At 35.4% G+C, this 27,078-nt stretch overlaps 1 protein-coding gene across 1 annotated transcript in view; it reads left to right on the top strand.

Annotated features, from left to right (window-relative positions):
* The window catches only part of MMP16 (matrix metallopeptidase 16), a 401,911-nt gene extending 378,847 nt beyond the window's left edge, over positions 1–23,064 (top strand). Inside the window, exons 9-10 of the mRNA XM_005888277.2 lie at positions 6,802–6,917; positions 13,129–23,064. Coding sequence (XP_005888339.1) covers positions 6,802–6,917; positions 13,129–13,463 — 451 coding nt within the window. The 3' untranslated portion in view covers positions 13,464–23,064. The remainder of the gene's footprint in view (positions 1–6,801; positions 6,918–13,128) is intronic.
* The last annotated feature ends 4,014 nt before the right edge of the window (positions 23,065–27,078 follow it).

The raw sequence follows: 27,078 nt of genomic DNA, 5'->3' as shown, positions 1-27,078 counted from the left end.
TTAAGCACAATGGAAAGGCGTAGGAGGGTTCTCAGCAGGAAAGTACATGTTCCGATGTGTATTCAAAATCATCACTGTGACTTCTGTATGACTCGTGGGTTTCAAATGTGGGCACGAGGGAGTTACTTAGTAGGCTGTTGAGGTAGTACAGGTTGACACAAGAGTGACAGTGTAGATGGAGCCAAGAGTACAGTGTATGTTTTTATGTACTCATAGCAGGCTGGTCTTAAGGCTTGGATTTTAGAGGTGAGAAGCACAAATAAATAACATCTAGATTTGTCACCGTAATTGAATAGATTGTGCCATTTCTGAAGATAGAACATATAAGAGAAGGGATATTGGGGAAAGGGGATCTAGAGTTTGAAATGCTCACTTTTGGTAAGTAGATACCTGTTTACTCACAATTGGAGAAATCAAGGAGGTAGTTGGATGCCTGAGTTCTCAAGGAAAGGTGGGTTGGAGGCCCAGATATGAGAGTAATTGACATATAAATTGCATTGCATGTGGGGGCCCACATGAAATCTCCTAAGTGCAGAAGTGTAGGTGAAATGATGGTTCTTTAAACAGATCTATAAATTCAGATTAAAATGTCCACGTTCACTGTTTCACATACAGCGTGGAGCTCAGTCCTTCAGACTCCTACTTGCCCTTTTCTTAATATACTATAAGTTGATACTTGGATACATTTTGATCTTCATAACATTTAGCTCTAAAATGCTGTCATCCTAAATCATCTCTTAGCATCTTCTCACAAATATATCCAAGACGCCATTGCTATACTTCATTCTAGGGTGAACCATTGAGGATTTTAAGACATTTTCAAAGAAGACAAAATTTAGATCTATTTTGGTTTGTTTTATTATTATTACCACCAATAGCCAAAAAAAAAAAATCTATTTCTTGTAGCTTAAGTTATGTGTTTATGAAGTATTTCCTTTTTGTGTTTTTAAAATTATCCAGCAGAGTACAAATTGCTATTTTTGATTATTTTCCATTTTTAATAATGCTTCTGAAGAAAGAAATTTTGTATGATTATTTGGGTGTGAAAAAAAGTGGCCCTTGGTTTTGTGATAACAGAGGGAAAGACGTCCTGGCTCTGAAGTAAAAAGAAAAAAAATTAGACAAAGTGAATGAAGAAATGACCAGGTCATGTGAAATCAAACTTTTTGTTCAGTTTGAGTTCAGTATCCAGAAACATTAAAGTATATCATTTCAGAATGTTCTATACTATTTATTTGTTCACACAGAAGGAATTTAAGAGATTACTGTATTTTATTACATGGACAACTGTTTTCTCTTATGATTATGACTGATACTCAGTCTGAAAATGATGAGTAAATCCCATTTCTATTCATGATTTATTTTAGAAGATCAATTTACAATGTGTTTCTCAAAGAATTAGCAATTTAAAGTCATAATTCTACTGCAAAGATTGTAGATATGTTAGAAGAAAAAGCTATACCATTTATTTACAATAGCTTTCCCAAACTTTTCCATTATAATGTCTAAATTTTAAACCCCTCCAATTTATTTACATCATGTTCCATCTGAATACATTAATAGTCTTCTGAATGAACCTGTAAGTTTATTTTTCAGGAGAAAAAAATCAGCAGATTGAACTTTTTTGTTCATGTTAAAATATGTTACATATGTTGGAAATTAAAATGTGAACTTCAGAAGCCTCAGCTTTTTTATAAAGTAGCTGAATGTAATATCTTTATATAATCATATAATGGACTGAGTAATATTATGGTTGAATATAGTTAGATGATTTTAATCACATTTAAGTTTACTGAGTATGTATCAAAGCTGACACAGCAGATAACCTGAGGATCCAAGCTACCTATGAGTTTTTAAAAAACTGTGAAATGAAATTATAGTTTTGCATTATCAGCTAGCAAAAAGAGGGGAAAATCGCTTTTATCCTAACAAATTCATACCAAGATTATGTTCCTCTGAAGGAGTACAAAGAAATCCACGTTCCATTAATATTTTCTTGAACTGTGATCTCTGTAAAGTTTATGTTGCATATCAGTGCTCAAAAATGGTAGGTAAATATGTCTATGAGTGAATAGAGTGAGGGATGAAGGAAAATTATATGGACACAATGAGCATTATGAATTTCAGTGAGGGCCCCAGGAGGGTAAGACGGCATGGGGATTAATATAAGAACGCTGTCAAGGGAGACACTAGCAGTAGTGGGGTAGAAAATTGTACTAAACTATGAGTCAAAAAGCATTTGAGTTTCACTCTGTGACATTCAAGAAAAGCAAATATGGGCGAAACACCCCAAGACACATATTAATCAAATTAACAAAGATCAAACACAAAGAACAAATATTAAAAGCAGCAAGGGAAAAACAACAAATAACACACAAGGGAATTCCCATAAGGATAATAGCTGATCTTTCAACAGAAACTCTTCAAGCCAGGAGGGAATGGCAAGACATACTTAAAATGATGAAAGAAAATAACCTACAGCCCAGATTATTGTACCCAGCAAGGATCTCATTCAAGTATGAAGGAGAAATCAAAAGCTTCTCAGACAAGCAAAAGCTGAGAGAATTCTGCACCACCAAACCAGCTCTCCAACAAATACTAAAGGATATTCTCTAGACAGGAAACACAAAAATGGTGTATAAATTCAAACCCCTAACAATAAAGTAAATGGCAACGGGATCATACTTATCAATAATTACCTTAAACGTAAATGGGTTGAATGCCCCAACCAAAAGACAAAGACTGGCTGAATGGATACAAAAACAAGACCCCTACATATGTTGTCTACAGGAGACCCACCTCAAAACAGGGGACACATACAGACTGAAAGTGAAGGGCTGGAAAAAGATTTTCCATGCAAATAGGGACCAAAAGAAAGCAGGAGTAGCAATACTCATATCAGATAAAATAGACTTTAAAACAAAGGCTGTGAAAAGAGACAAAGAAGGTCACTACATAATGATCAAAGGATCAATCCAAGAAGAAGATATAAAAATTATAAATATATATGCACCCAACACAGGAGCACCGCAGTATGTAAGACAAATGCTAACAAGTATGAAAGGAGAAATTAACAATAACACAATAATAGTGGGAGACTTTAATACCCCACTCACACCTATGGATAGATCAACTAAACAAAATTAACAAGGAAACACAAACTTTAAACAGTACAATAGACCAGTTAGACCTAATTGATATCTATAGGACATTTCATCCCAAAACAATGAATTTCACCTTTTTCTCAAGCGCACATGGAACCTTCTCCAGGATAGATCACATCCTGGGCCATAAAGCTAGCCTTGGTAAATTCAAAAAAATAGAAATCATGCCAAGCATCTTTTCTGACCACAATGCAGTAAGATTAGATCTCAATTACAGGAGAAAAACTATTAAAAATTCCAACATATGGAGGCTGAACAACACGCTGCTGAATAACCAACAAATCACAGAAGAAATCAAAAAAGAAATCAAAATTTGCATAGAAACGAATGAAAATGAAAACACAACAACCCAAAACCTGTGGGACACAGTAAAAGCAGTCCTAAGGGGAAAGTTCATAGCAATATAGACACACCTCAAGAAACAAGAAAAAAGTCAAATAAATAACCTAACAAAAAAAAAAAAAGAAAAGCAAATATGATTAAGACATTACCTTTGAATAATATGATGCCCAATGCTTTGTTATTGACTAAATTGAGTGACCATATATACTAAATCTATGGTTAGGACATCAGCATAAGCACATTTTAATCTGTAATATAAAATATTGGTGAGGGGTTTTGGTGAAATAAGATTAAAATTATGTATATCTACAAAATGCTTCATGAACAGGTCCTGTAACATGAACATTGTTGTAACTAAACCTTGGAGAATAAACATGGTTTCTGAGTATGCAGGAATCTTCCTTAAATCATGTATGGAATGTGGTCCCATTGTCAACTAGAATGTAAAATTGTTCCTTCGTTAGGCAAATTTTAAAATTTGCTTTAAGTTATGGTTTATGCTAACTAAAAATTTCACTTATTGAAAGTTACATCATTGTTTAATCTATCATTGAGGAAAAAAAACTGCCAAGTATACTTTGACATAGCATTGAGATGGAAACATAACACAGATGCAAAATGTGCAAATATATGCACCTTAGAATCTGTGAAATAAGGCATTTGATGATTTCTCTGCAAAAACGTTTCTTTATGGTCAACTCAGGAACTAGTTAGTATATACGACTATTGTAAATATCATTGAAATATTTCCTTGAGAGAAAAGATCTGGAGATTTTGAGTGCAATCTCAACCTCCTTAAACATGCTCTATTCATCATAGTGTGGTCTGTGATGACATATTCAAAAACAACTTAAATCTGGTGTTTCCATGGGAAACAAATGTGAATGAAAGTGCACTTTAGCTTTGGTAGAACTTTGCACTCCCTACTGGTCTTCTTCAATAAGATAGGCTCGGCTACCATTATTTCAGCTCAGTGTTTCTCCCTGAAGCCTTTCCTGATCTCTCTATCAGATCTGCCCTCATCTTCTATGTGATAAGAATCTGTGACAAACACCTGCATCATGTGTTCCCCTTTTTGGATAAAATCTGCCTTGTGAATTACTTATTGGGATATATCCTGAAACAATCTGTTTCTACTTTCTCTGTGAACAGGGAAGGTAGCGGTAGTGCTAATATTCTGCATGTTACTTTTCTAAGGTATCTAGGAATCTGTAGCAAAACATTCTTTACAAGAGCCCACAGGCCAATAGATAAAGGATTTTCCATAGACCTGAAACAGGAGCATGTCCAGAAAAGACTGGATTTTTTTTTTCTTTTTCTGGTTTGAACCAAATATCTAATCTCAATATAAATGCATTTTGTGTTACTCCACAAATCTTTTGGTGTAACACTACCTTTAGCACATACTAAGACATGTCTAGTGATGGTAGCGGAGGGAGAAAATGTTATCAAACATATTTGGTATGTGTAGAGGAAAGAGTAGACACTTTTGAAATCAAACAGAATTGGTTAGAAATCTACATATCATTCATTGTCCTCCAAGAATTCTCCTCTCAAATGGGGTCAATGACAACTCTTTCATGGGTTTATTGTGATTAAATAATTTAATGCACAGAGCATTATATGCCTGCTCTAAAATAGTCAGTATTACTGTGAACTCCCAATGGTTTCACTCCAGTTTTGTCAATCCTTTTGAATATATGGATACAAAATATTTGACTCTTAGAACAGACATAAAATAAGGAGGAATCCAAAGTAGAGATGTTCAGAGTTTGTTCCTTCAATATCTAGCAGGTCTGTGAAGGTGGCCCAGTGACCACCCTGTGCAGGGATTAGAGTCTGAGAGTTCTGACTCTTGAAAGCTTTGCTTTTATCTGCTTATCTGTCTACACACCAAGGACTCTAGTCGAGACTTGCCCTGAAGTCTATATTCATGTACCCATTGCCTCATCAACAACTCTGCTTTGCTAACAGGCATCTGAATTTAGCACACCTAAAACCAAACTCATGATTCCTCAAACCACCCTCACTTACCTTTCCATGCTTCCTATCTCACTGAATGGCAATATTGTTCCTCCGGATGTTCAGGTCCCAGATTCTGGAGTCATGCTCAGCTTTGTTACCTCACATCCTGCATTCATTGCATTCATAAGTACTCGGGGCTTTTCCTTCAAAGCAATCTCCCAACCCCTTGAATTATTATCAGCTCTCCAGCATACTCTGCGGCTCCAGGATTACTGAAATGACGTCACACCTGGTATCCGTGCTGCTGCTTTTCAGTCTGTTTCACTCGCCGCTGCAGTGTGTTCCTTTCAGAAATAAGCCCTATCTTAAAGCTCCTCTGCTGACAGTCTACATTGGCTTCGCATCTCTCTTAGAGGAAAACCACAGGTTTTGCCAGAGCGTAAGGACGACTTAGCAGAGCAGCAGCAGCAAGGGTCTATCTAATCAGAGATGCCCACTCCCACTCTGAGCTCATCTCCCCTTTGCTAAGTCAATTCCAGACAGTCCAGCCTCACTGGACGCTCAAGCACTCCAGGCTTGTGCCTGCCACGGGAACTTTTGATAACCAGTTACCCTATCTGGAGTGGTGTACTCTCCAAAACTACACGTGTTGCTTCTTACTTCTTTCTGCAGTCCGCTCAAAGTATCAGCTTATCAAAGAGGACCTCTCAATCTAGTGATTTTAAATGGCTAATACATATCCCTAGGTAACTTGTTCTGCTTTATGTTCTTAAATAGATCTTCCCAGCTCTTCTGATACTATGCATTTATTGATCAGTTGTATTTTTTTCCTGTAATCCCTACATATCCTAAAACATAAGATAAGAACTGAGGCATGTCTGTTGGGTTAAGTTTGTATCTCTAGCACCTACAGTAATGCTAGAAACATAGTAGGTGTTCAATAAGTATTTGTTAAATAAATGAGTGGGTAAATGAATCAAAATTATGCTTATTTCAAAAGAAGTATTCTGCTGTCTTAGTTTTAAAAATCATGAATATCTCTGATTTCTACACTGGTTGCTGATACCCTTTTGAATTGTAATGATGCTTAGCTAGTGTTTTAAAATTAGTTTTAGCGGACCATAAACATATACTAACATACCCATTTTTAACATATTAAGGAAAGGAAACAATAATTTATGTCCACTGTCTTTGCATGATTTTAATCCATTCTCTAACTCACTAACAGGGATACAAGTACTATACAGAAGGGATTTAATGGATGTTATTATGTGTATACATAATTGTCTTTCCTGTGCATCTGTTGTTGTTGTTGATTTATCCTTTTTAGGTATTGGAGATATAGTGAAGAAATGAAAACCATGGATCCTGGCTATCCCAAACCAATCACAGTCTGGAAAGGTATCCCTGAATCTCCTCAGGGAGCCTTTGTTCACAAAGAAAATGGTATGCAACACTTGTATTATGTATTTCATGAGTTTGCTGAGTAAATGAATAATTTATCCTACTCATTCACTGTGTTAAAAGATTAGAAAGTGCCCTACTAGGGCTATATCATATTTATATAAACTTTCCTTCATAACTTTGTATTTAATATAATGCTCAAGATGTTCTTCAGCCTCAACCTATTTTAGTTTATTTAAAAAAGTATTTTTAAAAACTGAAGAGTTTTTAATACCATTGAAGTAACCTCACCTATTTTCTGCTAAAATTCATGTAGAGATAATAATAACAGGCATATGTGGGACAGGAAGTGATCACAAGAAATGTTTTAAATGTGGGTGGAGTCCTAAAGACACCTAGTAATACAGCATGTTGAGGATTATAATTTTTCCTGTGTACCTTTAGATATTTGAGACTCCTATATCTGTTGGTTCAGTTTGAACATTTCTCTCCTCATTCAAAGATTAGTATGAATGAGCTGTAATAATAATTCAAAATAAAATTATTCATAATATTCCAAGAAAAGGAAAGTGACATGAAACTGAAATATAGAGGGGAAAAAAAAGCATATCTTATCAAATGATTTATAATAGGAACAAGAAAAAAATACATTATGTGGGTACTAAAGAGCATGAAAATTCTATAACATATACGTAATGATAACCAAATAAACATCACTTGCAAGAGCAAAATTAAATGCATCTAGGGGAGGAGAAACCACAAAAATTTAAGGAAGAATCAAGGGGGTATAAAAAAAAATCAGTGCCATCCACTGAAAACAATGACTGACCATCAACAAATTGCCAGAGTGTAAATAAGCTTCCCACTGAACGCACAGTTGAAGGAATTGAGACCCAGGATGATACCAATCAGAAAAGTCCAAGGCAAACTGTGTTTTGATCCTCATTATATGTCATTTATACCACATTCTGTGCAATCATATCCCACAAGTGAAATTCTATAGGCAGAGGCTATCAGAAAGAACCTTGAAGCCTGACTGCAGCACTGACTGGCACTGCGGTGTGTTGAGTATTCTATCCGGTCAGAGAATCAAAGGACCAAGTTAAATATAGCCTGTATGTGACAAAAGCAAAAATCACAGGAGAGGACACATTGAGGTGACACATGTTTGTTTAAGATAAAAAGGAAATCATTAAGAAATAAAGGAAGTCACAATGCTACCAAAATGGAGGCTGCAAAATCCTATCAATAACATGGCAAAAAAAAAAAAAGTTTGACAAACTATGCAAATGCAAAGGACAAAGAAGTGAAAAGATTTGAGAGATGATCACACGGAAGGCAGGAAACTGAGATCATGCCCCCCAAATTATAGCTGTCACCAGGAATCTAGTAGAGAAAGGAGACTTCTTGAGGTTAAAGAGGGTTGTTTCAGACCAGATAAAACTGACTTCAGCTAACATTTACAGAATACCTAGCACTGCTCTAGTCTGCCCTCGATAAAAGTCATCACACACTACACAGAAATACATGCAAAGAAAATTATACCAAGATCTTAGCAGTGGTTAAGTAGAACAAGTTTGATAATAATTTCTAAGATTTCTTCCCTTTATTAATATTCTAAAATTAGTATAACTTTTATAATTAAGATAACTTTAATAATCATTTCAAAAGATTGAAAAAGTATGCATAATCTTAACTCCTAGCATATTAACTGTTTTTATTTCCCTTTTCTCTATTCACAAGGCCACTAAAAACTGAGATTTGATACAGGTTTCCTGGAAATAAACCATAATTGTCTAAAAATAACAAATATTCTTGCTGAATCTTGCCCCATGGTTCTTCACATTCTTGTCCATCTGAAAATAATATTTGTTTAAAATAAATGGTTTCTTTACATTCAGAGTTTCATGTTTTCTTTCCACATAGCAAAGAATAACTTTGTAAAATAGTGGCAAAAAAACAAAGCATGTTGGAAAAAATCAGTGCTTCCAAATGACAAAAACTACAGATGAAACTTCAACACATCTATGTCTTCTGTACCTTACCGAGTCCAGCCCTTCCTTTAAGATCCTTAAACACTGAGCTCATTTTTGAACTTTTAGGAGTGCTTGTATATTCCTTTTGGTACACTCACCCTTGCACTCAAAATCTCATATTACAGGCATCCATTTATATGCCCATTTGTTATCACCTCTAGAGTAAATTCTTCAAGTGCAGTTGCACAGTAACCATTCAATAAGTGTTGTTGAAATTAACTTGACGCCTTTTAGTACTCTACACATTCATCCCATAAAGTGAAGGAAATCTCCTATTTGTTTGAAACTCTTGTTCTGGAGGGTAGCAATATTAATCAGTCTGGAAGGTCGTAGTCTAGAGAATTTACCAATAGCAAATTCTCCAATTTCAATTCTCTACTCAGATCTCATGCTTGTGTTTTTAACCTTGAACTCAAATTTTACACAACTTCTTCCCTATGTTTCTTATTGAAGAGAGAAAGCTCAAATTATTGAGTAAGCACATTTATATTTATATTTAGACTCAAAGTAATTCCCTATAAGGGTAACATGTACTTGACTGTCATAAAATCAGAGATGACACAGTAATGAAATGTTTTCTGTAATTCTTCATCCTTCCACCAAGGTAGGAATTTCTTCTAGGAATCATCTCCTCATCATAGTTTTCAAAGGAAAAAAAAATCCCCCAAAGCTTAATCTTGAGCTATAGATTTTTGAAGTATATTTTCATATTAAGGTGGGATATGCTTTCCTATAATACCAATACCTATCGATATTAATTCTGCCACCTTGACCAATGAAATGTGAATATGTGCTGCTGTTTACTGAGTTTCCACCATCTATCAGCTGTGCTACATAAATTTGTTATCTAACTTAATTGTCCAACACAAATACCTCCTTGCCTCATTTATAATTACTTATAAATGAGAAAACCAACATCAGCTAGTTTAAGTACTTACTCATGATCATGAAATTGATAATATATGTCTAAGGGTTGAAACTAGAACATTCTAGCCTCACTGAATTGCTCTAATACACTCTTTCCAAAGAGGAAAAGCTAAATCATCTTCTATGTTTTATCATTAAGGTAATTGACATTCTGCCATGTCAGGCTAAATTTTTCACTTTGTCGTATTTGACATACCTTAGACTTTCTCAGAATGTAGCTTCCTAAGCCATCAGCATCCCAATTTTCACCTGTAACTATTCTTGGTTTAACAATTTTCTTATTTTCCACTTTATTTTTAGCCCATCCCTGAAAATAGCTACAGTAATCCAAAGGATATTTGACTTATGTAAAATATAGTGAAATTATTTCTTGCTTTTGACAGTGTTTTAAGCAGTGGCATGATTTTTTTCATCATATACTAAAATTATAGTGAATAATCACTGCAAGTACCCACCTTCAAATCTCTAATTGCTGTCAAGCCCCACCTCCTAGGTAGTCTATATTTTCTCCTTATAAAATGCAATTTTAAGTTTAATACAAAATTCTACTTTTAACACTGTTTCATTTTGTTTACTGATTACAGCTCCACTTTTAGCCTAGTAAAAGTTTTGACTTGATTCTGTTGGTATATTAATTCTCTAACCCACTCTCACTCTCTGTTAAAATCTGTCAGTGGGATTCAAGCAAACATTTTCACAATATTCAGTTAATTTATTCACATTTATTAAACATTAGTTATCCTCTTACTAATAAATATATGAGTGGAAAACAGAGAGAACACATAGGTACTGCCATGCAGGATCATCGATGAAGTTGTAGCAGGACAGCTATGGTAGACAATCTCTCCTTACGTTTTAGGATTAAGCAATAGAACAGTCACCAGTGAAAACCAATCAAATACAGGAGAAAAAAAGGTCATCAAGTAACTCATTACAACCTCACTGACTTCTTTCTCAGAATTTCTCAAAAATGATAATTCAGGTAAGAATTCATCTCAAATTTCTACTCTTAGTAAGCATAATATCTACAAGATTACAGCATTAAAGTTACTCACAAAAGAAGAAAAAATAAGTACATAAATTTTCTTCAACCCACTGACATTTCTTAAAGGGTTAAAAAAAAACCCAAATCATTGAATGAGATGAATTTTTCAGGATCAAGGTTGGACAGATTTCTGTTATTCTGCTGATGAAACTTCTTGTCTTTAACAAGTGTATTGAGCAAACAACAATTCTACTGTATATGGAGTGTGTTAATAGTGTATAATTTGGCCTGTAGACCAAATGATAAATATGGAAATACAAACTTCTGAATTTTTATATGACACCCAGTGGTTTTCATAGTAATTAGCTTTGACTAAAAATTAAAGATAAGGACACTTTCAGCTGTTGGTTTCCGATCTACAAATGTAAGAAGTTTGTTCACCTGTTTTGAATGTCTGTTTAATTCTAGATCAATGCTATTATTCAACTATGATCATCAAAGCTACTGTTATTTGGCAGGCCCTCAACATTTCTTTATCCAGGTTTCTGAGTAATTACATTGGCTTTCATTAACATGATCAAATACCAGCTCCCTGCAGAAAAATTTGAGTCTACACACACCAGTTTTCACTTGGCAACTTGTTCTGATTACAAAACTGCCCTTCAAATCTAAAAGCAACAACCAAATTTCATGGCATTGAACAAAATGATTTCTAGAGTGAAGTGACCTGAAGTGACGATCAATCCTAGTTGAAATTTTTTGAAGAGATGTCAGAGGTTTTTTTTGTTGTTGTTGTTGTTATTATTTTAGGAGTGAGATCTACCACAGCTTGTAATGTTGAACCATGGAGTATTTGTGAAAAGACAGAAATCTCTAAGAGACCTAGTCTTAGAAAACTCATTAAAATTCAGGCTCTAAAGCTAGACCAAGATTTAAGTCCTTTTTCCAGCAGTATTGGGCATATCATTTTATCTCTGAGCTTCAGTATCTTTGCCTGAAAAATATAGGTAGTTAATTCTACCTGACAGAGTGTTTGTGAGAATTAAAAGATGTCATTTACTAAGCTTTTACATGAAGATTTTTCCATAGTAAGTGCTCATTGATAGAAGAAGAAACTCTCATTAACAATTATTAACTCAGAAAGTAGGCATACTATTCAAAATTAGATAGCTCCCAAAATATAGTTTTTAAGTGATTATAACATTAACACCTTTCTTTTTAGTTTGTTGAATTTTATCTCAAAGCAAGAATTAAAGTGAAGTCACAAAGAAACTTGACATGAAGAAACTATGAAAGAAAAACCTGGACTTGTTTCCGGGAAAAACAACAACAGTTAAGAGAAGAGTCCTAAGAAAAACACATGTATTTGTAGTTTGCAAGTCTGTTATCTGCATCCATCGTATTTTGGAACACAAATCATATGTGTTGCTAAGTTATCTGAGCCTTCTACATACCACCACCTCCTCCTCCATGAAATATAGGTTAGCTGGCAGTATTAAAGACAGAATTATAGATTTATTTACACTTCATTAACCCTTTACTCTAAAAGGATTGATAATGGCTTTTGAAGTTCTGTAAAGTATAGCCAGATGATAAAAATTTCACCTAGTCTATAATAAAGTTAAATAACAAGGACAAAAGGAGAGACAAAATGGGCATGATCTAGAGCTGAAAATGAGATTACTGCACAAAATACAATAAATATCTATTTAATTATTAAAATTCCTAGCAGACCAAGGATATCATCTCCAGTTTCATGATTTATGATTTCTTATGACTTCTTTTCCAAATGACAAAACAAACTTGTTTCTTAAGAGGAGTACAACTATTCCCAGTCTTAAAATGATTAGAAATTTCCCTTGAACTATTTTGCAGAGAAGCCTCCTTTTAATGTATTATGCAATGTCCTCAATAGCTGCATTAGGGCTAACAGGGCTCCTGTTTATAAGGCTGTTTCAGTATCTTTTAATACAGGTTGGTATGCTCACACTAATGTGTAATTCTGCGCCAGCAGTTCTATAAGCTAGCAGCAGAGTAGATGCGTATAGCATGGGCTTTTAAGACTCTGTGTAAATAGTATTTCTTTCTCCCTGTTGAGCCGTCAGTAGACATTTGAGGGCCCAGTTTCTGGACCACAACAGCCAGATCCATGTCAACAGACAGCTGAACTGGGAATAGGGTTTTCTTCCTAGAAAAATTGAGTGGCCTTAACATACATCTTTTAAGTAGCCTATTTAATTAAATTTCTATACATCTACTCTTTTACAAATAAGTGATTCCTTTGTGTGTGTTTCCCCCCAACCAGGCTTTACATATTTCTACAAAGGAAAGGAGTACTGGAAATTCAACAACCAGATACTCAAGGTAGAACCTGGATATCCCAGATCCATCCTCAAGGATTTTATGGGCTGTGATGGACCAACAGACAGAGAGAAAGAAGGACACAGCCCACCAGATGACGTAGACATTGTCATCAAACTGGACAACACAGCCAGCACTGTGAAAGCCATAGCTATTGTCATTCCCTGCATCTTGGCCTTATGCCTACTTGTCCTGGTTTACACTGTGTTCCAGTTCAAGAGGAAAGGAACACCCCGCCACATACTGTACTGTAAACGCTCTATGCAAGAGTGGGTGTGATGGAGGGTTTCTTCCTTTCTTTCTTTTCTAGGAGTTTGTGGTAACTTGAGATTCAAGACAAGAGCTGTTATGCGGTTTCCTAGCTAGGAGCAGGCTTGTGGCAGCCTGATTCGGGCTGACCTTTCAAACCCAGAGGGTTGTTGGCCCTGCACATGAGTGGAAATGCACTCATGGGGAAGCTTCCATGATGCACAGTATCTGCTGTTCTTCAGTCCTCTGTCTTTCTTTGTCATTCAGTTCTAGGCCTTTCCTCTGCACGCTCAATGCCCAGTTAATTTTCAGGATTACCTAAAGAGGAAAAAGAAGAAAAGATTCTTCTTAGAGGTTTCTAATATTATGTTTTGTTTTGTTTTCTGACGTCTGAGCCCATTTCTGGGGGGAGAAAAGCAAAATGGAAAACCCACGAATTTTTGCTTCATAGCAAGGAAAAAGAAAAAGCTAAACAAAAAACCCATCATTGAACTTTCAGGAAAGTGTGAAGACCCAAAACAGCTTCGTCTCCAAAGAAGATAGCTCTCTGACTGCTATGGATAGTCTCCCGTGCTTCATTTTTGTCAGGTGGGAGACCTGGAACACACATGCAGGACTCTAGACTGTTGGGACAGCCATTTTCCAACAAACAAGGGGCCAAAATATCTGCAATATAGTAACAGCCTTAATACTACATCCATTTTTCATTTTATACAGCTGTTCTCAGCTATGTCTTCAATGTTTCATCACATTTATATTCACAGCTACATTCAGATGGGACCTTTTGGTTGTTTTGAAGTGTTTCCAAGCCCCTTCCTGCCACCTCACCCCGACACCATTGTGATAATCTCCCCAAGTCGTACTAGGCCATTGCCCCAGGCCTTCCATGGGTCTGTCAGGAATATTCATTATAAGGGGAGCAAGAAGCAGTATGTCTTTAAAGTGGTTTAAAATGCCAGTCATTTTCTAAGGGTATGTGACTCCAGTAATATAGTGGTGTAACCCTTTGAGAACTATCAAAGCAGCTTTCAGAGTCTTAGGACCTGGTAAATTATAGAAGTGGGCAGTGGTAAAAACAGGCATAGGTTCAAGGAGTTCAGGTTTTTAAAACAGATATCCTATAGCCCCATGTAATTTTAAGTGATTTACAGTACTACATAAATGCATTTATAACAAACAGAAATGATGTTACTTGCCAAACATTTTCTGGCAAATAAAAAGGTATTTTATTAAATATCTTGTAAGAGTGAAATTTTATTTGAACAACTGATTATAACAGCCTGTCCTTTTTGTTGTCGTTGTCGTCGTTAGACACACTGAATTTCTGTTTTAAAATCCATTGCATGAAAAATCAGCTTTGCCATGGAACATGCCATTAGCATTGCCATCTTACGAATGAATTAAAATGATGACTCTGAGATTGCATGAATATACTCCAGTGTATTAGCTATTGCATGTCAACCATAGTTCTCAAAGGGTTAGTGTGGCTTCTGGCATTTAGCCATCCATTTGATCGCTGACAGAGCCAAGAGACCACCAAAGCATCTCACTGTTGAGTGTAATTTGTCCTATAACAGCAGGATTGTCATTTCCATGTGACCTGCAGAGCAGGTTTGTATCAATATTTTTTTCCTAGAGAAAAGTCAGCAACTGACAGACCTCTTAATTGATTTTTTTAGGAGCTGCTTCTTGCAGTGAAAGGCTTTACAGCCACTGGGCTGTGAACTTATTAGAGATGGTCAGAAGGAATGCACCCCATGAGTCAGACATTGGCTTTGTGTGAAAGCCAGCTTTTGAGGGGATTAGCTTTTGAAACAATGAACAGCTTGCCTTGAACTTGATTACTGATCTGTTGACTGTCAATAACAACAACTTAAACATTATCTTCTGTGAAAATTTTCCTTGAAGAGTCCTGTTCTATGTCTTTGCCCTTTGACCTTTAACTTGCACACTGGCACAAACTGAGGGAAATCTGGTGTTGCTTCTCCATTGGAGTGTTAATTGACCTCTAAAAGCCTAATAAGCATGAGCTGTTTCCTTAGAGAGAAAAGGCCCGTTGATGGTGGATCCACAGATGGACACTTTGCTCTTTACATGCACACTTTAAAAATGCCCTAGAGGTAGAATTGACTTTTAATTTTCCTTTAACGTAATTTCAAGTCTAAATTCATCATTTTAGTATAAATATAAAACTATGGGGTTAAAAAAAAAAAAAAACACCTCAAACTACTTGAATGGCCAGTGTGGCTTTTATATAAAGCAGGAATTTTATACTAGTGAAAATTTCTTACTCATTTACTAATGATACACATTTCCAGATGATTTTAATGAGTGTAGGTATATATTCTTATTTGGAAATGGATAGTTTGGCTGCCTTGAATTTGTATTTATACTCAACATAGCATGACAATTAGAATGCCTTTCAGTTAAACTACATGTTTATAATTCGGTTGGGGAAAATGTTTTGTAATCATGGATGGCATGTTGCAAAGCCTTGCAGACTGTTATTTCTTACAACCTATACGTAAAATGAGACTATGAAAAAAGAATAAAGAAAGAAGAATTGCTGATGGCTTTACGGCAAAACATGATGCAACAGCAGACTGTCTTTTGACAAGATTCTAATGGAGATTATGTATGTGAGGGACAAGGACGCAGGGGAGAGACCCAGCACGAGCCCCGTAGCTTTACTTCAGTGCTTCCATTCCAGACGGTGCTGGTGGCGTAGAGTCAGTCACTGTCCTGAGCTTGGAGGAAGGACCATATACATAAGCTCATTTATATGATATTTGCTTGTGGGAGGGTTTAATATTTTTCAGACCTTGATGCCAAGAAAAAAAAAATAACTGGAAATTGTATTTTGCTAAAGACTGAAATGAGGAACTATGTCATTTGAGGACATATGTAAATCATTGAGGAATTCCATCAACCTGCATTGAAAATTGATTTATTTTTTTTCCTCCAAAATGAGAAAGAAACTAAAGAAGCACTCTTTGGTCTCTTTACTCAGTTGTCACAATATCCTGATTCATCGTAAGACTATAAATATATAAGGGCTAGAAAATAACCATAGCATTAAGAAGAGAAAGGTTCTATCATTATGCTTGCATTCTGGAAACATCATGGAAAAGTGTCGGGTCATATTTTTTTTTAATATGAAATGAGATTTATGTGATAAGAAAAAGCATATATAGCTAATCTCTTTATTAGAACTTTGAATTTTCAGGTTGTGAGATTACAAGAGATAAGAAAACATTAAGTACGGCATAATCACAAACATCGGGATTCTATTTGCTTATTGTACAGCAGGCACTTTGTATGGTTGCTAACTCCTCTTTCACCTGGGGTTTGGGGAATATGTCAATCCTAATGGAACAGCGGAAGGGAGAGTGAGTAATTGGTCTAGCACACTGATTCAAAACCAATGTGAATAATAAGAACAGTTTAGTATCAATAGAGGTATACACCCAGCAAATATTTTCCAACATTCTATCACTGATAATATGGAAATTTCAGACCTAGGGTTTCCTAAGTCGAAATTAAAACACATTCACAATCGCAAAAAATAATTCTCCTTCTGTTTCATTATTTTTCATTACTTTAATATAAATACAAATGTAAACAAAATAATGTTTTTACATAAATTAACTATAGAGTTTACAATTTTAGCCAAATATTATTTTTCTATATATTATTACCTGGACTGAATGAAATATTAAAATAGCCAATCAGTCTGTATTCTCTATAAAGCAGTAAATCCACATCAGACATGTGGAGGAGGCTGTGAATTTAACTGTTGACCTGTTTTAGAACAATGTTGTCTTTGACATGGCACCAGAACAGGTGATCACGGATGCTCTTTACAATCACAAAGATAATATGGATAAGTTAGAGACCATCATATGATACTAGCAAAGACAAATTCTGTTATAAATCAGAGGGCAAGGCTTTTCTGAGTCAGATTGTAATAAATTACTAAGTAATACTTTACAAAATAATTACTAAGTAATAAAGGATAGAGACTGATTTACTGAAACAAGAGAGTTTTACTTCTAATATTCAAATTGCTTTTAATCTTTTTCTATTGGCATATAATTTGTCACATACGATATACTTGTTTTTATTCACTTTCTATGGATGATTTAAAAAACACAGTGTGGTGATGAGAACATTGCCCAACTTCACTGACAATTCCAATACCTGGTGATGTGTATATACTGGATCCTAGGGATAGTAGTATAATACTTTGCATTTCTACATATAGGCTGGTATCTCTAGTATGCTACAAATACACATCCATGCTTTGTGGATCTTATAGTAGAATATGCAGTGTGTCCATATTGACTAAACTCAATGTGCTACCTGAAAAGAAATGGATATTATAATCAAATAGACTGAAAATAATCTTTTAACACAAAAGTCATGAAAATAATCTTTTTTTTTAAGTTTGGAATTATTTCCAGAAACGAATAAAGCAGTGATTTGTGATAGTACTGAATCTGTGAGACGGTGACATATACTGAGAAAACCTGGTAGCTGGTGGTGAAATCTTTTTCAGCAAACATATTAGAGAATTCATTTAACTTTTGATTCTCTCAAGAACACATTCTAAAATATCAGAGGTTAAACCAGAACATACTATCTAAACCAAAAGTGTTGAATTCAGATGAGCCATTACAAATAGCTGTGAGTCCAGTCTTAGGATATCACAAAAGATTTCATGTCAGTAGAATCTAACCACTACATTGCATCTCACACACCTTCATGATTGATTTATTTATGATGTGACTTATGATCACAGTTTATAACTGCCAGAGCATATGTATCTATGTTACAGAGTTTATGTTGCCTAGTAGAGAACCATAGCTTCATCAAAGAAGTTATAATTAAAAAGTTAGAGCTTCCTGAAGAGAAGAAAAACTTCATAATAAAGAATGCAGCAACCAGGCATTGCACCGCACTATAAATTTGAATGCTAAATGTTAAATTTATTAATATAGAAGTGAAAGGAGGAAAAATGAGTTTTTGTAAAATATACAAAACATCCTATTGCATTCTTTAATACAACTGGAAATTTTACTTTAGCCAGTGTAAAAATAGTAGAACCATGCAACTTCAAGCTCTTCGCAGAAGTGATGAGCATGTGATATATCAATGTATATAATTAGACATTGGTTATTAGCTGTTACCCTGCATAAACACATCTGGTACTCATGCATTGCCTTCTAGGCTAAAAATGTCAACGTTAGATATTCAGTAAACTCAATTGGAAAGATCTATATAATATTAGAATTTCCTAAGAAAAGCCATGTCCTAGGATAGAAATTTACCTCAATAATCATATAACACGAAACACTTGGCGCAGTAGCAAAGAAGTTGCCGAAGTGTTCTAGTCTCATCTAATTGTAAGCTTTGTCTTTCATGTTCTACTCAAATCATTTTTCATTTGTTTCCTTTGGTGTAATTTTGAAATGATTCTGATATATTTCAGGTCAAATTAATAACACCCAGTTGCAAATATCTCTTCCAACGTTTTATACATATATCTACTTTGAAATTTAAACCAATAGTATATAAAGCCTAAGAATGAACATTGATTTGACAAATTCAGAGAAATGGAGTATAAAACAGATGTGATGTTGCAAAATTTCTGTCGATTTTCTGGTATAATACTGAAGTATCAGCCTTCAATTTCTAAACACAGTTGTGAGCTTATAACTGGATGTGACATGTATTAAAGATTTAGAACAAAGCTAATTCTTTGCATTAAGTAAGGGTGTAGGATCATGACTGCTGTAGTGCCGCACCTCAGGCACCTGTAACTAAAGCTCTTTAAAGAAAATGAAGGCGTAACCAGTAATCCATGTTTAGTGCATAAGTATAAAAAGGTACATATTCTGAAGTTTTATGAAGATAATTCTGAAGATTTATGAAGACTCTATGCTTTTTCATTTTAAAGAGCAGCAGGTCTTAAAATGTGTCTTACTAGCTTTGGACTGGGAATAATGTTCAAGTTTGCATCCACCCAGCGAGTCCTTTACATTCAAGATCACACTGGACAGTGCAGGAAAAACACATCATAAACTAGAATGTTTTGCGGACGCACGTAACTTTGCCATGTCCTCTGTTATAGAACTGGATCTATGTGCCCTTAAGAAGGGAGAAGAAAAGCAGTTAAATATAAATATGAAAATATGATAATTGTATTATGTTAGATCATGTAGCTTCAGAGATGTTATTAACTCTTATTTCGTATAGAAAAACTGGAAGGAAAGAATGGTGAACATGAATGAAATAATCCACTTTTAGACTTACCAAGATGTTTCTTGAGTATCCTATCCACTTGTCTTACCCATGAACAAATATTCATTCACAACACAGACGTTTCTGTAGCACTTGATCTGTAGTTAGATCGGATCCCAGGAGAAATACTTCTGGACACAGGCCTTTTTACACATGCCTCACGTATGATGAGATGCAGGGAGATATGACTGCATGGCAGGACGCTTTTTCCTAGGACAGGCTATGATAGGCTAGGATGTGCTGCTTGAACTTGCCACCTTCATTTGAATGTATGTTTCTACATTGGCCTGTCTTGCCAAGATATAGATGATTAAAGCCTGGTGTGAGCTGTTAATTTGACAAGTCACTAGAATGCATGTTTCATTTGCTCCTATGTACTGTCAATTTGATCTTGTTCCCACTCTATATACTGACAACCCAGTTGTGAAAACATACTTTTCTTGAATGAATCATTCAACCCTTAAATCAATGTCATCATTTTGCTACCACTGAAATATCACGAAGGCCACATTTTTGACTGTCTTCTCACAGCTCTTTAGTATATAGTATTGCTTGGGTATAAGTAGGTTTTTAATTATTTTTGTCACTTCTTTTGTATCTGATTATTCCTTTATATATTCCTGAATACAAAATTTGACAATTCAGTTACTTTTTTAATTCAAAAAAAAAAAAAAAAAACAAGAACATGATTTCCAAACAAGTATGTGTGCCTGATTTTTCTCTTCCTTCAATTTTGAAGTGTTTGTTTGCTTTGCTTGACACCCCAAAATACAGATGGTTGGGAGGGATATATTATTTTATGCTGTTCTGTACAGTCTGTGCCTATATTTGCATTCCTTTCTATTTCTACCTTGCCCACCCCCTTTTGATTTTCCCTTCCCTTTGTGAAAACCAGAAATGAACAGAACGGTACATCATATGTGGTGCCCTGAAAGTATGTTTGTCCCTCACAAGTTTCATGTGAAAACTTAGTCCCAGTAAACTTCACACATCTCCAAATCTCTTGCATTGGATTCTTACTGGATTCTAAATTTTCTAGAGTTATTCCCCTGAGAAAAGTGAAATGCTGAGTATGAAGGCTGTTGTCTGTGGATAAGCCAGCTAAGAAAGTTTGCTTCTGGTGACTGTATCTTAAATATGTAGGAAATAAATACCATAATACAGTGCTCCTTTTAAGGTACATAATGAGTACATGAATACCTAAAACTTCAGTTCTTTGGTCTATATCCCTTTATGTATAAGTGACATATATATTAAAAAGAGAGAAAATAAGATATTAAGAAGTGTTATAGTGGCAGCTTTTGCTGCCACTTGGTTTTGACTCATCAGCATTTCTATTGTGGGCCTCCGTTTGCAAGAGTTTTAGAGACTCACCCATAAAATGTTGCTTCAGGTGTGAAAGTCTTGGGGCTTCCCTGCTGACTCAGATGGTAAAGAATCTGCCTGCAATGCGAGAGACCTGGGTTCGATCCCTAGGTTGGGAAGATCCCCTGGAGAAGGAAATGGCAACCCACTCCAGTATTCTTGCCTGGAGAATCTCCATGGACAGAGGAGCCTGGTGGGCTATAGTCCAGTGCATTGCAAAGAGTTGGACACAACTGAGATTTTTTTAGATATAGAATTTTAAAACAATTATCTTGTTTTATATTATAGGAGGGAAATAAATAAATGAAACTAGCTATTTCAATTTTGTGCTGATATAGCTTTTAATGAACTTAATTTTTTAGTAAAACATAAAATCTAACTAGTCCATAGTCTACTGATGGTTTTTTAAAAGAATCAATTATTGTCATAGAGAAAATTGCCTGCTTTGTCAGTGTAGTAACCTATCTTCAAGATATTTTAAAACTTGTAATCTATATTAACATTATTTGATTCTAACAGTGGATCAGTGTGATAATGAATGCAATTTTTGCCATCCATATGAGCTATCTGGTAATAAATATTTGGAACTATATGGCATAATAAGTAAACATATATGTATATTTATATATATATATATATATTTACTAGGTAGATTATGGAGGGTAAATGCCCATAAATTTAGTTTGTCAAGTAAATACATATATATTTTAAAAAATTACACAGACATTTATCTTTTAGAGTCAAAATTATATGCAAGCAATTGCAAAGAAAACTTGTCTCTTGGGTAAACAATACACACTTTATAGCTTGTAAAAATCATTTCTTTCTGTATTGTGGTGATGGGAAATTAAAAGGATTTAACACATAAAATTATTGCAGATTTTATTTAAATAGAATTAAACTGTGAAGCAGAGAGAAACACTACGAAAGGAAATATTTAGGTCATTTTGTCTTGGTTTCTGACAATACTTTACCTTTATTTTCAGTCCCTATGATAGTCTCAGTTTTGGAGAGAGCATTGAAATCTAACTTTGTCTGGATTGTTCACATTACTCTCAACACTATTTCATTAAGTTTTTGATAATATGTAGTGTTCTGTGTGCAAGGAAAGAAATAAATAACACATTTATTTGCTGAATGAGTTATAAGGTTTGCAAGTTGTTAGTGATTTTTTTGCCCACATAGGATTCTATACATTTATACCATCTTATATCTGGCATATATATATACATATATATATATGTATATATATACACATACACACATATATATATATTTCAGATAGCTTCTACTGACAAACACAAAGCTTGTTTGTGTGCAAATATAAGGCTAAATAAATGGTGCTAAAGTGTATTATGACTGTCAGATATAATCAGGCAAACTTTTGTGGTGCTTAAATTAATTTTTTCATTGATTTATTGATCAATGCATTGAACAGTGTTTATTATTCACAAGTTGTCTTTTACTGGTAAATCAGGCCTCATAGCACATTGTTAAATAAAATGGTTGACTAGTCTATGTAACAGCTCACCAAGCTACTATCTCTTTAACTCCTTAATAATGTTGCATCATTAAAGGTCAAGGGATCATAATATTAATCTCATTGCTGTAGACCATTAACATGACTGAACTTTTCCACAAAATACTTATGTTTACAATGCTATAACCCTTTGACTGCTGCGGCAACCTTTAACCCTGTAAATGTCACAAGCTGGGATCATCAGCATGGTTCTTGCCATGGCAATCAAAGAGTTAAGGGCTGTGCAGTGATTTGTTTTGTATTTATTAATTTATATTTATTTTGTTTCCATTCAAGAAGGGGGTTTTGGGTGGGGCAGTTTTTGTCTGCTGTACGTGTCTTAACCTAGGGAAGGGTTAAATGGCTTTTTATACTATTGCCTCTTCTGTGTTTGCCATCAATTCATTGTGTTGTAATTTAAAACAAAACTGTCAATAAATAAGAGAACAGAAAATGGTTCACAGACACTGTGGTTTTACTCAATGAGTGATTTACATACGCTTATGGTGATATATAGCAGTAGCCTTGGCTATCTATGTCTTCCTAGTTGATATAAAACATAAAGTAAGAACTCTAAAGAAATTTAGGCCAAAATCTCCTGTGTGTTTGCTTGAAATAGTAAGTATATTAAACTGGCCACGTCAAGTAGAGCGTTGTTTAAACACTAACTATATGCCTATGGCTGTGACCAAGAACAAAGCAGGAAGTCTTACTACATCAAATGTATTTCAGGCAAGTAGCCATGTACATAGAATATGCCAGGATTTCACTACCACTTGACAAAAATAAAAATTACATTTTGGATAAGTGAGCATAATTTATTGATTAAAGTCATACATCATGACTGTATAGGTAATGTAATCAAACGAGTTAATATTTATATCAAAAGCCTTTGGCCAAATCCCATTTAATGATTTTTTTATTCTTCTTTTTTCTTTAAATGATAGGGCTGCAGTAGAGTCCAGGGGGTTGCAAAAGATTCCAACATGACTTAGTAACTAAACAACAAACAAAATAGTTACCATGAATAGACTCACAGAGACAAAGCAAGAGTAAAGTTAAACATTTTCATATTTAATATTTTAATAAATTGCTTTTCTTAGAATACCCAGTAAGTATATGTAACCAAATGTCTAAGCAAGTGTTTCCTAAGAAGCAAATCTGACATGTATCATTAGTTCTAAAAAGTCATCTGAATTTTAAGAAGAATTAAGAAAGCATATTGGGAATAAAGGAAAATGTGCTCTGTCACACAAAAACCAAGGTGTGTCTGTGCACCAATAAGTTACTGCTGTAAACTTTAATACATACAGAAAAGAGGAGCTCTGAAGCAGTGTGGTAAGGTAATCCCAGGAGTATAATTATCTGAAATAAGAAACAGACTAGAAAGACAGAGAACTATTTGCGTTGTCTTTGAAATCTTCATCTAGGATGAATCTCTGGAATTTTGGAGATCTTTCTCAAAGAGTTTAAAGAAATACTTGCAAATAAGGGTTGTTGTGCTTTTGGAACATGTCAGCATATAAAAACCTACAAGATTTAGTCAGCCAACAATATAGTTTATTTTTATTTGTAGAAGGCTTTCAAATAAAAGATTACCTTTATTTTTACAAGGCCATTAAGGATATATAACCATAAATATCAAGGTAAATACAAGAATGAATCTCCCTTGCTGTTACTATCAAAGAGAGAGAAAAAGTTACAAATCTTACCTAGTAGATTTGTTAAAATATCTGAATCATTAATTTATATAATATTAAAGCACTTCATGATATCACTTATCTTACAATCAAAGACCAGATTAGAATACTATATTTTGGAGAAAAATCAAAATCAAAATAAGGGTTTGAGAACCCTAACCCACCTAGCACACTATAGAAATGTAAATATATTGCAGTGAGTGATGTTTGCATATTTTATATTTTTTATAAAAAGCATCAAATGGGCATAGCTTCAACCCAGTCTGATGCACCATCTTCAATTCAGTTATCTCCTGGACTCAGCACCAGCTCCCCGTTCCCCCTCCTCCGCCCCCATTTCCTCTTCTCCTCCCCACACCTTCTACTTCCTCACTCTCTGTCCCTTAATTTCTCTATTCCTTGAAAGGACAATTTCTGTCACTCCTTCACATCTTCCTAATGTGTTTTTACTTCTTATAATTTGCACTTCTCACCACTCTATGTAAAATTACTTCCATTTAAATCATGTATTTATTACTTGCTGCTAAGTCGCTTCAGTCGTGTCTGACTCTGTGTGACCTCATAGACGGCAGCCCACCAGGCTCCCCCATCCCTGGGATTCTCCAGGCAAGAACTCTGGAGTAGGTTGCCATTTCCTTCTTCAATGCTTGAAAGTGAAAAGTGAAAGGGAAGTCGCTCAGTTGTGTCCAACTCTTAGCGACCCCATGGACTGCAGCCTACCAGGCTCCTCCACCCATGGGATTTTCCAGGCAAGAGTACTGGAGTGGGGTGCCATTACCTTCTCCGAGTCTATCTACTCTTTCTACTTTTCTCTTGCTTGGCTTCTTAGCAGTACTTAATACTGATAATTACTCCGAGCAAAAGTACGTTATTCATACTTTTTCTGGAAATCTCCTTGAGGGCTGGACATTTTTCATTGCCCAGAGTCTGATACAGTACCAAGTTCATGGCCAGCCCTCTATAAATTGTTGGCTTCTGGACATTGGCTTAGAGAGATTTTTTTTCCCTCCCCATGTATAGCTTTTTCAACTAGTTCTTATGAGTTTACATATGTCCCCATATGCTCTTTTTTGTGTGCAATGTAACACCTAATGGAACTGACACAGTCACCATAAAGTGGGCAGAAAGCTAGAAATATTCTTCATTTATCTATATATGCATCCGCCATCCACTTATTTGCTGATTCAACAATATTGAGATCCAACTACATCTCAGGCATTGTAGGTTTCAGGGTGAATCAGTAACTAAAGAGTCATTTAAGACATTAGACAGTTAGACATTTAAGACAGTTAGAAACAAATAGTATGTCATTACAGGTTTGATGAAGGAAATAAAGGGATGGGGGGGGAAATTTGGAACAGTAATCATGTGCCATCTGAGTGGAGGAAAGAAAAAATTGAGGGAGTGATCCAGGCGCATATCTGAAGGAAGAGCCAGCGCCAAGGCCCTCAATATGTTGCAAAGCACGGAAAGGAGGCCTTCGTGGAGACAGTGAGGAGAGCAAGGGGACCGTGGCGCCGTGCTCATGGAGGCAGAAGTCGGACTGTGCCTTGTGCAGCCTTACAAGCCCTGAAAGGAATGGTTTACGATGGGATGGGAAGGCAGGGGAGGGTTGTAAGCAAAGGAGTGTAATGCAGCAAGGGGAGCCGGGAAGCAGGGAGACTGATTAGGAAGGGAGCCGCTGAAGTCAACGGTAGGCAAAGAAGATGGTAACGTGGGCCAGGTTGGGAGCCAGCATGGTGGCAAAAGTGGATGCCTTATGGATGGACTCTGCAGGTGCAGCCAGCAGGCTGGTGGAAAAGCTGAGAACTGAGAGAGAGAGAGAGAAAGAGCCAGGAAGAATGGAGCTGCTATTTCTTGCAAACAGAACTGGTCTGGGAGGAATAAGATCCCACTCTGGACACCTTTCTGTCCTGTTAGAAAGATTCTCATTCATAATGTGGGTGATGACTAGAAGGGTATAGACATATGGAAAAATTATTGATCTGCACACATAAAAAGTATGCATTTTACTCTATGTACATTTTATCTCAAGGAAAATAATGCTATTAAAGAATAAAAACAAAGCCCCTAAATTGAAGTAATTATGCTAATAGTTGCTGATGGGTCCAGAAGAGAGAAAAAAAAAGAGGACTGAGAAAGGAACGCTGGATTCAGTCCCTATATGTTCTTAACCTCTTTTCTTCTACACTGTCTCATGGACCCTTATTCACAAGCATGGCTTCAGCTTTGTGGATGGGCTATCTCATGAAACACAGATTCACCATTTCCACCCACTTGCTGGACAAATTAACCTGGATTTTTCTTTAGTTTCTCAGATGCAAACCACTGAATATAAAACCCCTCACCATCCTTTGTCTCCCATCAAAGTAAACATACTTCACCTTGAATTATAACAGCATGAAATCTTTTTTGATTATCTATCCAAGAAAACACCACGCATTTTTGGCCTTCTACTTCCTTTCTTCATGTGCCCCCATGAGATATTTGCCAAGTCTCTGAGTCCTATTTCTACAGTATTATCATTACGCATTCTGCGAACCGGCTTTCTAAGAGTCTTAGGAAGAAAAACATTGAGTAAAAGCATTTGCTTACAAAATACAGTATTTTAAGCGGTTGACCTTGATTTGTTCCAAATCTTTCTTTTTTCAAAGCTCGCTATTATTATTTCTTTTTATAATCGTATTTGTTTATTCTTGACTGCGGCGGGTCTTCATCGCTGCTCAGGCTTTTCTAGTCGCAGGGAGTGGAGGCTGCT

The sequence above is a fragment of the Bos mutus genome, chromosome 14 (genome assembly GCF_027580195.1).
Source record: "Bos mutus isolate GX-2022 chromosome 14, NWIPB_WYAK_1.1, whole genome shotgun sequence".
NCBI classification, from domain to species: Eukaryota; Metazoa; Chordata; class Mammalia; order Artiodactyla; family Bovidae; genus Bos; species Bos mutus.
This window is presented reverse-complemented; position numbering and strand designations above follow the sequence as displayed.